We start from the raw sequence: 14,599 nt of genomic DNA on the forward strand, positions 1-14,599 counted from the left end.
TTAGTTTCTAGAACCTTGAAAGTTAAAAAGTGCATATAATGGAAAATAGCCATAATTATTTACCTTAATGTCCTCAGTGTTCACATAAATATGATTGACTCTAAGATATAGATTCGTCGCTAAGATTGCTCTCACACACCAATCAGTTTTAGAACCAAATGCTTCTTGCTCATAGGGGCTTGTTGTGGTGACAATGAGTTCATCACCGTGCACAATTGTTGTCCTTGTTGTGACTACTATAAGTTGGCTTGCTTCTTTCGCCTGCACATGATTATTAGCCAAGTGAAACCGGTAAAGAGCAAATCAAGGTTTCGGACTAGGGTGGATGTCAAGTACTGAATCCACGGTGAAGTGAACTGTAAGGGCCTGCAGGGATTGTGACGCATGCTTGCGAAGACACCTCTACCCTCATCTCCTTTCCAACACCTGCATTGCATATGTTCGAGATTGAGCGCATGTGTTTAATGCCATATTGTGATAGAGATCCACAGTGCGTCTCAAAAGTCCATACCTGCACCAGAGAACATAGCTAACAGATTAATGCATGCTTGTATGGAGCTGAAACTGAAAGTGGAATGGATGTCTTGCACAGAATAGGTTCTTATCCATTCTGCTCTGCATTTGAGACAGCATAGGAAATAGAACCACATTGGGTGGGATTCCATTTTTCTGCTTTTTCTGCTTCAAAATCAGAACCTGAATGTTTCAGGTTGGAGACTTATTTTGGATAATGTTCAGAGGGAGAAGCGAGACGCCTGCCGAACGAATTTGGGATGGCCCAAAAGTAGCCGAAAAGCATGGCATATGCATGCAAACAATAAAGGAGAAGCTGAAAAATAAAAGGAAATAATGCAAGGTGGTATGGAATGGCTAAACATTGGCACTTACCATTGTCTTGAGGCAATCCCAATCATCTACTAAAGGTTGCCCAATGGGCTGGACAACCTTCAGCACCTCTGGGCCCCTCTTAGATCCAAAAAGAAGCTTCCCAACGAGCTCAATACTGTTGTCTATATGCAGACGATGAGCCATTGCATCAAGCAACTCCTTATGAGCATTGAGTTTCCTAGGAGATCCTTCAAGGGATTTACAGAACTGGTAAAAAGAGGATAAACAAATAACATGTACATCAGGGAGGGGAAAAAAGTAAATGCTAAAGAAAAATGAAAGTGCGCTATCCTAAAACTCCTGCTAAGGCAGGTGAATGCAAGATGAAGGCACTCCTACTAAGGAAGGTGAATGCAAGATGCCGGCTACTTGGTGGCCCATAGTGACAAATTACATTCTAAGTGGGGAATTTCTTTAGAGACTTTCAGATTTTGACGTGTTTCTTGCAATATTATCAGGAAAATCTGACTAAAACTAAAATATTAAAAAATAGATTTTATAAATCACTAAATAATATTAAAATTTTGAATATGAAGTATAAACTAAGTTATTTTAACTTCTAAATAACTTTTCCATTAAAATCACAATGAATTAAAAACTTCTGAGATTTTGAAAATCTTGCAACATTATTGCAACAATATCATTTAACCAAAATTCCGTGATAATATTGTGATATTTTAAGTATCTTAGCAATATTTGTCACAATGGGTGGGCCCACTGTGTACATCTCATGGCATATAAGTAAGTCTGATATGGTCATCATGTGAGACACATGTGTAAGTAAAATGCAACCCACTGGTCATTCCAACTCTGTTATTTCTGCAAACTTGTGGCACAACTAACCTGCTTTTCGGGCCATCAAACATACATGGTGGAGCACATCTTATGAATAGAAGGGATGTGGCAGTCACATGCAACATTGGCATACATTTTGCACGTAGCCTTCATAATTCTTTAGTTTAAAGCATAGGAAAATCTAAGAATCGTCAAAATGTAGGAACACAAACGCATTGTATGCTCTGATGTAGGAAAAAGGAACCAGTGATATCACAATTCACACAAGGAAGTTGACCAACCTTATTCCAGAAATAAAGAAGATCTGCATCTCTTTGGTTCACAGGCCTCGAAAATGCTGGCAATGTGTTCTCATCAATGTAACTGAAGTTATCATTAGCAGGATTTGTACCAATATACAAGAAGACATACTCCTTGTTAAGACCAACATCACCATATTGCATAACATGGGAGCCAAAATTGTATGTGTTATGGTTTGTTGTCCTGGTTTTAACCTGTGAAAATTTTCCAAAGAACACTTCCAAATTCATGAAAGCAATTCAAGCACCGGAACAAAGAGAAAGAGGAGTTTGAACTTTTACCCGATTATGCTGTTGCTTAAGAGTTACAGTTCGCAAATTATGTATGTCACTGTCCACCACATGAAGCAGTCACCAACCACACCAAAGGCAAAAATGTAACAGTAAAGCAATAGAATTTGTAAAACTTCTCCTTTTCAATGAACCACCTAATCAGATGAAATTGATTCCAACAAATAAATGGTAGACCTTAGGGCCTGTTTGGTAATCCAAACAATAGTTCCGCTTTTCCATTGAACTCTGGAACCAACCCCCCTTGCATTTGGTGCAAAGAAAGGAATGGGAAACTTAATAGGCAGGTTCTCGTTTCTCCTTTTTCCCTAATCCAAACAGAAAATCTTCACACTTACAATTGGCCAAAGCACATTCAGTCCACCCTCAATCAGGGAACTTCCAAATGGACCCTTACTCATGCATCCCACAATGTCCACCGGCCACAATATAGTTCAATGTGGGACTAGACTTAAAAAGGGGGGAAATCGAAAGAATTGTTTGGCTAATTATTTCAAATCTGGTATTTGCATAGAAAAAGAAAAACTAATCTAGAGATGAAGATATGGAGTTACATGCCAAAGACGATGAAACAGCAGGAACATTTAAATTTTGAACATTCCAAAAATTGTAAACTAAAACGGATGAAAACCTATACAAGAACAACAGATGGTAAAAGTAAAATATTCCCGTGCTAGAAGTGTCACAGAAAGCCAGGAAATGAGGATAGATTGCCATGTTATAGGAGCAATGGCAGAAGCACTTATTTAACATGGCATACCAAGAAAAACTAAACCAAACTTTTCTTCTTGTGTTTTGTGGGTTCATGATAGAGATCTATATCCCAGATATGAGAGACAAAAGAACCTACAAGCTCCTAGATATGAAGATAAATCTCTTTTCATTACAAATATTTGTTTACTTGTGTTTAAATTACAGTCAACTGAAGTGCTAACATGTAACATCCCGAAAAATTTCATGCAAAGACCCGAGCACCACCTCAATCAGGATTCTCTATGGACTCAAGCCTTTAGAAGTTAAATGTGAATTAACTAGCGCTAAACTCGATTTCCTGTGAAATTAGCATCAATCACTTTAAATTTGATCTGCAAGACCCAAAACTTGTAGAATTGTTAGCGCTATGTTACCCTGAAATCTAGGATTTAACGCTAAATCCAGTTGCTCTCGAGAGTACTTGGAAACTTTGTATCGGACCTGGACCACGCGTCGAAAGTCTGATAGCGATGATCTTAGACAATTATGATCACCTTGTTGGGCTTGACAATCACCTCAAAAATCAAGTCTAGATGACGTCCTGAGACGATTTGCTTTAGTCTGGAGTAAAGAGTGTGAGAAAGGTGAAATTATTTAAAAATTAAATATGAATTTATAAAATCTGAGTCGTGTCGCTTGTGTGCTGATTTTAAGCATTCTGACCGTCAGAATCTGACCCAAATTTACCCTCGGATCAGGAAAGATGGCCCATACATGTCAAAGTGCCGGTGGACCTGATCGAGTTTCGGTGACCGTTGAATTGAAACTGGTCCGCCACGGCTGATCTGTAAATTCGATCGGTACAAAAACTCAGCCTGACCTAGATCCATGGTCAGGGAGCTTAAGTCCGACTGCACGTGGAAAAGAGACCACTAGAAGTGCTCTGTTAGACCGAAATGGACCCGATTTGGTTATAACCTAAGTATACCTTGGCCCTGAGGTTATTTTCATCAATATTAGGCCTATATAAAGACCTTAAACCCTCACTCTCAAATTCCATACGAATTTTTCAAACCCTAGCTAAGAGAGAGAGAGGAAAAGAGAGAGAAAGTGAGAGAGATGTTGGTGAATCATCTTGAGATTCTTCCCTGTTACTCTGCGTACCTAAACCATCGCATCTGAATCATTATTTCGGTGATTCTAAGTTCATTCTTGGGTAAGTCAATCAAACCCTAACCTGTTTTGGAGCTTAGAATAGTCCAAGTATTGATGTAGCTAATTTAAATCCTGCCTTAGGTTATCTAGTCACCGTTGACGAAGACTTATCGTCTGAATCAGATCTATTGCGCACTTTCTGGTTTAAGGTGTGGACTATATTCGTATAGGTTATGGTTTTCAAGGCTTTCAATGTCGGTTAATGGTTTATTATTGTTGTGGGTGAAATTTCACATGCCAAATGCGATGTTTGTATTGCGTTTCTGATATATATGAACTATATTGAGATTTGTGTATTCCATGTATATGTAGAAAGTATTGTATACGTATGAAATATGAGCATGTGTTTGCCATGATTAATTGTCGCATGTTTATGCTAGTTGTATGTGTAGCAACTCCTTGGCAAGAGGAATTGTCCTAATGTGAGCTATCACCAACATACGTCATGTATGTTGGAATATGTAGCCTAAGTGTTTGTAGAAATGTCTAAATGAATAAGTGTGTCATATATTGTACTTTTTATGGGCATTGAGAAGAGATTCTCAACTATCTTAATGATGTGTATGATTTCCTCCATATAATTTACATTCTTTGTCTGTTTAACTTAGATGCTAGTTATGTGTAAATTCATGTTAAGTTGATATTCATCAAATGCTCACATGCTGTATGATTAGAATTGTTGATCTATTACTGTTCTGAATTGCTGGTATGAATATCTGTTATACTTGAATATGCTTGGGACTATGAAATAGTCCAGGGAATCGATAACAAATCTTGAGTTCGTGGCTGAGGTTATTTTCGCCACGTAGGACGTGTTTGACGAACCCGAGTCATATTAGGGTTGCCGGCAGTGGTTTGACCACACGGAGTATTTGCGCACTTCATGTCGTTCAACTCAATGTGCATTCGTGCTAGTCGAGCTCATCAAGTAACCCGATTGTCCCGGTGGATGTTCACCATGTATGGACACTACTGTTTGAATCTAGGGTACCAAACTTACCAATGCAATCCTGTTAACTATGGTACTTTGATCCGCTAAGACTCATGAACCGGGCATGGTGGTATGGGACACCATGGTCGAGCCGTTGGCCTACGCTGGGGTGACGAGCCTCCCCATAGTGACCAGTGAGCAATTCAGACTCGTGAGCCGATTATGGTGGTATGGGACACTATATTCGTGCTGTCGGCCTACATTGATTGGTGATGAGCCCTTTGTAGTGACCTCGAGCATACCTTGATACTGCATTGAGGTGACGAGCCTTAGGGTAGTAACTAAGGTATGATAGGCATGCATTGATTGGTGACGAGCCCTTTGTAGCGACTTAGAACCACAATATCATATGAGATTGTCTAGGACTGATGACCCTAGAATGGATCACCATTTAGGAATTGATATGAGGAAGGTACCTTAGCTTCCCAATCTTATTGTATGAAAATGACTAATAACAACTTGGTAATCATGTTCATGCACCGCATTGCATGTACTTTGCCTTCGTGGAGCACTGCGAGAGGTTGTCATGCGTACCGTAAGATGAAGACGCTGAGGGAGTGCAGGCAAGGGCATGCATCATTTCTACATACATCCTTGCATTAACAAGAGTAATGAGGACATGTTTGATTATATTGCCTTATCATTATTGCTTGATTGAATTGATAATATGTTAACTTTTACTGTATAGTTCCACTGAGTTGATCACTCCCACATTCTGGGATGGTGTTTCAACACCAACCAGACTCTGTCTTAGATGCAGATGATGATGCGACCTTTGAGGCAGAGCAGGAGTGTGAGGATGACGAGGACGTGTTTTCCTTTATGTAGTTCTCAGGCGGGTTCATGTGAGCCGTGTCCTGAGCTACGGGGATTCGGGGTTTATTTTGTAATGGGTGATTTCATTTTGATACTCATATTTTGACACAAACACTTGTAATCATGACTTGGCAGAGCATACATATCTCAGGGACTTATATTGCTATATACATGTGTTTCTTCAGTCTTCCGCTTGCATATTTCACCTATCCCTGGATTATGTTTGCAGTTTAGCTTAATCTACTCCATCTTTTATGCACTAATACAGACAACATACATTCATCATTTCATATGTTGCATAAGTGATGTTTCTGAAACTCGGGAGCTGAGTTATGCTCGACCCTTGAATTTCAGGGCGTTACATAATATGTATGGATTTCATGAATTATTGTGCTCATGGGGATGGATGCGGAGCCATCTATGATACAGTATATGTCCAGCACTGACACATGTCCAGTTCCAAGTCCAATCATAGTTATCGTAGGTGATGCTTGGGTGCCTAGGCATGCAGTTGGGTTGTAGTGCCTAGGAAATGGGCAATTGGGCTTCCTACACCACCATGGCCTCATAGGCTTCATGGTAGCCATTGAGGCAAACACCAAAAAGTAGAGGAATGTAAGCATTGCCCTTGTAATATAGAAATAATTAGTAATAAATAAGTAAATTCTATCTGCTAAGGTCATTGGGTGGTCCAATGGCATCTAGGTGACCCCTAGTCAGCTAGTGGATCCACCTGTCTACATCCACCTATGCAAATTTATGGCCATGGGTACATAAACGAGCAATTATATTCTGTCTACATTTTTCATAGTTTAAAATTAACTACTTTCAGCAGTGGAGAGTGAAATCAGACTTGCTTACATCTAAGCAACACTGTATAAGTCCCCCAGACAGGTTTCATACTCTGGAGGAGGACGGGGAATCTCTCTAGGACAATAAGTTCCCCAACTGCTCTCTATGGCATTCGACGCAGTGGTCGCATAGATATTTAAACCTTTAGGAAGAAGTCCCTCAAATATGCTCCCAGATTCACAAGCTTCAAGATAAAATACCTGTAGCATCATAGGAATATAGGGTCCAAAATCAACATTACACTCCTGGGACATGGTTATACTACACAATGCAAACAATAGCACCGATATTTGGTTACCAGGCTTTTATAAGACCCAGATGCATGCTTTTTCTTCAACACGTCTACCAGATCATTTGCATAAAGGTAAGGAAATGTGGGCATACCTAACAAGTTCATAAATATGCCTTCAAAGATGCTGCTTGCATGGGTCCACTATCTGCTTCTTCACTAGATCCAAAAAGTAATCCTTGTTCCTTCACATATACAGCTACCAAATTGATCAAAGAAAATGTCATAGACAGCAGTGAATCGTGGGTATTTCTTTAAATATTGATTAATTTAGATTTAATTCGATATTCACTAAATTAAATTAAAACAAGCCATGCATTCTATAAGAAGAAAAACCCATACTAAAATCAGACCATAGAATTTTGAGTGGACCTTTATCACCAACTTGAGCAGAGTCAGCTGGTGTCACTGAGCCCATAAAAGTCCAAATTCAAATCAAAGTAAAAACAATGCCTGAAACCAATTTTCATTGGAAGGTGACCTAAATTACCTTCAAACCAACACGAATCTAACCATAACGAAAAAAAGGTCCCATGATATGCCATCCCAAACACCATTTTTCTTTTTCAAAGAAATGCGGATGTTGAGATAGATGAGTGGCAAGACAAGGAAGGATACAATTAGAAATGAATGAGTGGTAAGGCAAGGAAAGATACAATTAGAAATGAATGCATTCTATGTTAGTGAATCTCAACTTATTGTTTATCATCTGTGCATGGTGATAGGTCTAATACCATCAAGAAAAAGAGGTTTGAGCAAATACTTGATGTTGGTTGGGAATGCACTGAACTATTCAAATGAGAGTCAGGTCCTGAATTGTACAAATAACCGTGGCTTATTTAAAAAGAACGAACATCAAAAGGAAAAATAGACATAAGAGATGGGTGCTTTTATAGAAATAAATTCAAAGTGTGGAACATATATATATATATATATATATATATATATATTTAAACACACCTATCTAAAAGTTTTGAGTCCATGGTAATCTTGAAACGAGGCATTTTTTCTAAAACTAGAGATCCCAATCCCCCAGTAGATGCTTCTAGATGCTCTTCCATATACTCTGTCAAATCAAATGAAACCTGTTCAAAAGATAAAACACAACATTTAATCCAAGGCCTAAGATTATAGCTACACATGTACTTACATTCATAGGGAAATAAAACTCCTTGATTTTAATCAAGAAACCTAATAACAATGATTGAGCATAACTCATAGAGAACTTCAGCTATCATTGGATTGTAGAAATGAGGATCTCATGTCAAATGGACTGAATAGAAAGGCTCCAGAGTAAATATAACCAACCTACCTACTTGACAACACTGCCTCAAGTCAGAGTTAGTCAATTGCCATCGGCAACATAGGAAAGAAAATCAAGAGGAGAGATTGATTGTTTGGTCCCAACAAATGTAAGAAACAATCACATGAATTCAATTAATAGAATTTAAGAAAATCTCAATCAAATGAATAATTAAAAAAATAATTTTCTGAAATCCAAATCCTAGTTCTAGATCTAGTAAATCCCCATCATAACCCGTCAAAATACCTTGCAAAGTGTAGAAAATAGATCAAAAACTGTAGGAAACAAGAGAGTACCTGGGTCCAAATACATCTGCATGCCATGGCTCCAAATACACAGCAAATGCACCTACAAGAAGCATAAAGCAATTAGAGATTACACTGTCAACAAAATTTTGGATCAACCCACTATTCAACCTGTAAAAATGCTGAAAATTTCAACATAGTATTGTTGCATTAAAGAAATATGAAAAAAAATGATACAACTCACCTTGACGCTCAAGCCTTTCTCCCTCCTCCTTTACCCGGGCTTGGGACCGACAATGCAAGTAGTTGCATTGGCAGAGTTAAAAAAGGGGCTTAAGATCCATTTGGTTTGATAAAAAATTATATTCATAAAGATTGATGTGATGACCAAATGGAGCTTAAGACTTATAGTACTTACATAAATATAGTTGTTCTCCTTCGCTTGGCTTTCATCATCTAACACTGCCTCAACAAACACGCTAAAGAAGGTAAACGCCATCCTATTAATGTTGTAAAGAAACATGGAAAGAACAAGAGTTGCATTGAGTTATAAAGAAAATTGATAAGAACAAGAGTAAATCATGTTGGCTAACTTGTTGATTTAGTTACCCAACCTATCATATGCATTGGATCTTAAGTCAATCCAAACTCCAAAATGAGAGTTATACACTTTCTATCTAAAACTAATCACACATCAATCCTAAACCCATGCACAAAACATAAAACATTTACAAGGGAGAGAGAGAGAGAGATCCTTTCATTTAGTTCAATCCATCTCTCCTTAAACCTGCAAAATAAAATAATAAAAAGAAATTAATTAGTACTCGCATTCTTGTACAAGAAATTCTATCGCACTCTTGGACCCACTCATCAAGATCTACGAGCCGCTCCTCATCAGTCTCATGAGAAGAGTAGTGGAGTTTCTTCAACTTACCCTTCCATTCCCTCCATTTTTTACCAAGTGACTTCAGCACCCAAGCCTTAGCATTACCGTCAAACTCAAACTTGGACTGCATCACATGTTAAAAGCGGACAATCACATAATGAACAAAAAAAACACTAGAAAAAAAAAGCATCGTAACCATTACCGTGACAAGCCCCCACATATCATCTTTCTTCGCATTTGGCACCGCCCTCCAATCATTAAATGTAAGGGGAGCATATACCCCATTACGTGCTATTGTCCCTATGAAATTTGTCAGCTTACTAGCATTGTCACAATCAGGCTGCCCTAGATCGTTGACGGAAATAGAAATCCGTTGACCTTCACGCATTTTCCAAACATCAAAGGATCGTGTGGGGCCTCGAGTCTTTCTTTTCTTGGACATTAAATCCGTTGAATAAAATCACAATGGTACATATAAAAATAATTAACAAAAGAAAATTACATGGTAAAACACATATTGTCCATGAGAGAAGAACACATTTTGTTATAGCACTAGTAGCCTGAGGCAACTGAGGTTGGGCAAGACCAACATTAGTTTGGGGCAACTGAGGCTGGCTGGTGCTATCAATCATAAGGCCTACAGATTGCCTAACCCTGTGTCTAGTACTCATGTTTAACACTTGTATATGTCTAGCAATATGACAATATGATAATCAAATATTTCTCATTTAAATGGAGATTCATAAAATGAACAACTTGATTTGTGGACAGTTGCATATTGAAATATACAAGCCGTACAAATTGTGAATCCCATTATCAATGGAACATATTCCAAAATCATCATATCAAGCTAAAATAGAAGCACATGTCTAGACAATGAAAATAAATGAACATGTAAAAATAATAATAACTCAACCATATGAAAAAAGACGTGGATTTCTCTTTCATACTTTAGGACAATCTAGTGTATAAGAAATCAATTATTGTACGTAATATCATTTCCATCACGATCAGAAAACTCAGTATCATCTATTTGGTCATCTGCCATTGTCTGGGTGGGTAGTAAAGGTGTAATAATTGTTGTACCATCGATATCTATCCTTTCCCAAGTATCAATGTCATCACTCAAATCCTCTAAACTTTGATCATTGCATGGCGAGCTCCCCAATTATGCATCGGCATCATCTGTAAACTCCTCCCCATGCATGTCAAACAAGTCCCTAGGTTTCTCCCTCATCACAACATGCCAATCCTTCTCGACAAGGTCTTGCACATAAAACACCTGCTCAGCTTGAGATGCAAACACAAACTATTCATTAGACAACTGTCAACTAGAATGGCATAACTGTTTCAAATTCACGAGCGTGAACCCCAACCCATCCTTCCTGACACCCCTACCCTGAGATAGAACATCAACCCAATCATACCTAAATAATACAACTTTCCGATCACCACAATATTCCAATTCAATTATGTCTGTCAAGACACCATAGTAAGTTACATCTCCTGCAATAAGGTTTCTGTCGTTGATAGTCGCAAAGCTTGATGTCTTTGTGGTCACCACAACTCCACTTTGTTGAGTTTTTGTTTTCTTTTCTTAGTCTTTAGTGTGAAACCTGAAGCCGTTTATGATAAAACCTTTGTATCTTCTTGTTGCACAAGGACCCCGAGCTAGCCATCTAAGGTCTTCTGAGACCTGCTCATTCTCTACCTGGCGCAGCTGTTCAACCTATTTTAAAAAATGTTAAAACAGAAGCACATGTCTGGACAATGAAAATAAATGAACATTCACATGTCGATCAACTTATTGTATCAACTACTTACATGATCGCTAAACCATTTATGAAATGTTTCATTGTGAATGCGTTCTATATCCCTTGGTCGTGCATGAGGATTGTTCTGCTTAACAACATTCATGTGTTTTCTGCATATGAATTGGTTTCCGTAAGACACATGATAGTAACTTATTTTTCATCATGTATAAAATAACTGTTATAGTTTTCTTACTCAAGAAATGGGATGAGTGCGCCACTGTTAAACAGAACATATCGATGTGCCTGTGTAAATGCAACTTTATCTAGAACATAATCCTCTGACTTCCCTAATGCACGACCTATTCATGGGAAAATAGCAGATTGTTCTATAACGATGTTACCATAGTCATCATTTCGTATTGGTCAGTTGAACCTTGTCTCCACATTATGCAAGTACCTCGAGCAGAAAGTTAAGCATTCTTCTGCCAAGTACCCTTCTGCAATTGAACCCTCGGGTTGACTTTTATTACGTACATATGACTTCAGTGTGTGCAGGTACCTATGGTCACCAATATTAAACAATTTAGAAATATATGATCGATTAGCGTGACTGGAATAGCATGGAAAATAAATTTAATTTATAAATATTAGAACCCACCTCTCGATGGGGTACATCCATCAGTATTGTACCAGTCCTACTAGTTTGGCCTCACTCGCTAAATGAATCGGCAAATGTACCATAATATCAAAAAAAGCCGGTGGAAAGATCTTTTCTAGATGATAAAGTGTTACCACAATTTGAGATTATAGCCCATCAAAATCTTTTACTTGGCCAACTTTGGAACACAATTCCCTAAAGAAATTGCACAATTCAAGTAAGACTAAGCTCACGCACTTAGGTAATGTTGTTCGTATCGCTACCGAAAGTAATTGCTCCATCATAACATGACAGTCATGGCTCTTGAGCCCCGAAATTTTACGCTCTTTGAGATGCACACATCGTGAAATGTTGGCTGAATAGCCATCTGGAACTTTCACTAGCTTCAAAACTTTGCAGAAATCATCTTTATCACTGGATGACATGGTAAAGCATGTAAGTGGCAAATATGTTTTGTTTGATGAAAGCTTCCTTGGGTGCAATGTTTGTTTTATACCCATATCTTGCATGTCGAGATGTGCCTTTAAACTATCCTTGGTTTTCCCTTCAATGTTCAATAGTGTCCCGAGCACATTGTGACACACATTCTTTTTAATATGCATCACATCTAAATTGTACCGCAACAAATTATGCTCCCAATATGGCAAATCGAAAAAGATACTCTGCATCTTCTAGTTATACCGATCTTTCGCATTATCCGCTCATCTTCTCTTGTGCCCATAATTGCCAAGAGTCTTCTTCCCAAATGTGACGTTAATTCCTTGTAATTGATCCAACACATCAAACCCAGAAAGCAAAGTTGGTGCCTCATTAAATTCTTCTGTACCATCAAAAGATCTGCTATTACTTTTAAATCTATGATCAAGTTCCAAGAATCGACGATGGCCCATATAACAAAACTTTCGACCATGCTTCAAGTATTTACACAAAGTATCCTTGTTACAGCAAGGACAAGCAAGGCATCCTTTAATGCTCCATCCAGATAAGTTCGCGTATGCAGGAAAGTCACTGATAGTCCACAACAATGCAGCACGCATTCAAAATATTTCATTGCTTGAGGCATCATAAGTGTCTATGCCAACCTCCCACAAATTCTTCAACTCAACTATTAAAGGTTACAAATACACGTCAATATCATTACCAGGTCCAGAAGGACTAGGAATAAGCAAGGACATCATGAAATAAGATTGCTTTATGTACATCCATGGTGGCAAGTCATATGGTATCAGAATAACCAGCCATATGCTATGAGCAATACTCATTGTCTTGAATGGATTGAAACTGTCAGCTGCTAACCCAAGTCTAACATTGCGACTATCCGATGAAAAGGTCGAATGGTAGTGATCAAAACTTTTCCACTCCAGGGAGTCAGCCGGACGCCTAAACATTCCATCTTTGATGCAACACTCATAATGTCATTTCATAGAGGACACTATTTTAGATGACATGTACAACCTCTGAAGCCTTGGTTTCAAAGAAAAATGGCGTAATATTTTGGCTGGAATTTTTCTCTCTTTGGCAGTCGAAGAAGTCGCCTCGTCATCTGATTGATGTTCAAATATTTTCTATCTGGAAGCACCACATATACCACATGATTACTCGTCGACAACATCCTTCTAATACAAAATACAATCATTAGGACAAGCATCAATTTTATTGTATTTTAGGCCCAAGTTCCCAATAATCTTCTTGGTTTCATGGAAAGACCTTGGTAAGGTTTCACCTTCGGGAAGTGCATCCTTTAGCAATTCAAGTAACATCGTGAATGACTTGTCGCTCCATCCACCAAGGCACTTTATGTGATATAGTCGAATAATGAAAGAGAGCTTACTAAACTTCTTGCAGCCTGGGTACAATTCTTTATCGGCGTCTTCTACTAATTTGAAAAATTGTTGTGTTTCAGTATTAAGCCCCTGTGTAGGTCTATATGCTGCATCACTCTCTTGATCATCCAGACCCGAAAAATCGAATGCATCATGTAACAATTTGTGCATATCATCATTTGGATTTAGATTAGGTACAGAAGAAGATGTGGCTTCCCCATGAAAACACCAATGAGTATAACTTGTATTAAATCCGTCACACATGATATGATCATATGCTTCTTATCGAGATACCTAGATGTTGTTATTGCATTTCTTACATGGACATAGGATCCTCCCTCTATCACTTGTATTTGTAAATGCAAAGTCTAAGAATTTCTTAACTCCACTTACATATGCATTGCTTGCCCTAAACCATTCAATGCAATTGGAGGATATATCAAACAATGCATCTTAACCATTGGGCCACAACAATTGGAAGGAGAAGTTACTAAGATACCTTGACAAATGAATCCAACTCTTATCCATCACTATGTTCCTCAGCTACTTCGACAAGTTAGTTGAAATACAACGTGAGCCCGACAAAGCTTCCTACGAGAGATAAATGATCAGGTTCAAATATTGCATATCAGACCCCAGTAATTGCCTAAATTGACTTACATGATGAGGCTTAATGGAGTGTTTTACTCGTGTTTTTATTACAGGATGAAATCAAGAGTGTGTATTGAAAATTGATGTTAAAGGCATGGATTTTATGATCCAAAGTCTCCAGAGCATGGGATGGACTCCAGAAAACCAACA

The 14,599-nt window shown here is 38.2% G+C and overlaps 2 protein-coding genes across 2 annotated transcripts; both read right to left on the minus strand.

Moving 5' to 3' along the window:
• Nucleotides 1–302: 302 nt before the first annotated feature.
• Nucleotides 303–3,207, minus strand: LOC131252126 (vacuolar-processing enzyme-like). Its single transcript, XM_058253010.1, has 3 exons — nt 1,965–3,207; nt 889–1,095; nt 303–511 (listed from the first exon to the last, which is right to left on the minus strand). The coding sequence occupies exons 1-3, from the start codon at nt 2,211–2,213 to the stop codon at nt 329–331; spliced, it is 639 nt and encodes a 212-aa protein (XP_058108993.1). The 5' UTR covers nt 2,214–3,207; the 3' UTR covers nt 303–328.
• A 6,231-nt stretch (nt 3,208–9,438) lies between these two features.
• LOC131250663 (uncharacterized) lies at nt 9,439–10,005 on the minus strand. Its single transcript, XM_058250945.1, has 3 exons — nt 9,766–10,005; nt 9,516–9,687; nt 9,439–9,464 (listed from the first exon to the last, which is right to left on the minus strand). Exons 1-3 carry the CDS (start codon nt 10,003–10,005, stop codon nt 9,439–9,441), a joined length of 438 nt encoding a protein of 145 aa, XP_058106928.1.
• Between the last annotated feature and the right edge of the window lie 4,594 nt (nt 10,006–14,599).

The sequence above is a fragment of the Magnolia sinica genome, chromosome 7 (assembly GCF_029962835.1).
Source record: "Magnolia sinica isolate HGM2019 chromosome 7, MsV1, whole genome shotgun sequence".
Classification (NCBI taxonomy): domain Eukaryota; kingdom Viridiplantae; phylum Streptophyta; class Magnoliopsida; order Magnoliales; family Magnoliaceae; genus Magnolia; species Magnolia sinica.

What these genes read in the sequence shown, in the direction of transcription:
- LOC131252126 (XM_058253010.1), bottom strand. Translation starts at nt 2,213, where the DNA reads ATGAATTTGGAAGTGTTCTTTGGAAAATTTTCACAGGTTAAAACCAGG. An exon ending in TTCTTTATTTCTGGAATAAG is followed by an intron (nt 1,096 to 1,964) that starts GTTGGTCAACTT and finishes TCTTTTTACCAG; the next exon opens with TTCTGTAAATCCCTTGAAGG. An exon ending in GGGATTGCCTCAAGACAATG is followed by an intron (nt 512 to 888) that starts GTAAGTGCCAAT and finishes TCTCTGGTGCAG; the next exon opens with GTATGGACTTTTGAGACGCA.
- LOC131250663 (XM_058250945.1), bottom strand. Translation starts at nt 10,005, where the DNA reads ATGTCCAAGAAAAGAAAGACTCGAGGCCCCACACGATCCTTTGATGTT. An exon ending in ATATGTGGGGGCTTGTCACG is followed by an intron (nt 9,688 to 9,765) that starts GTAATGGTTACG and finishes CATGTGATGCAG; the next exon opens with TCCAAGTTTGAGTTTGACGG. An exon ending in AGAGTGCGATAGAATTTCTT is followed by an intron (nt 9,465 to 9,515) that starts GTACAAGAATGC and finishes TTTATTTTGCAG; the next exon opens with GTTTAAGGAGAGATGGATTG.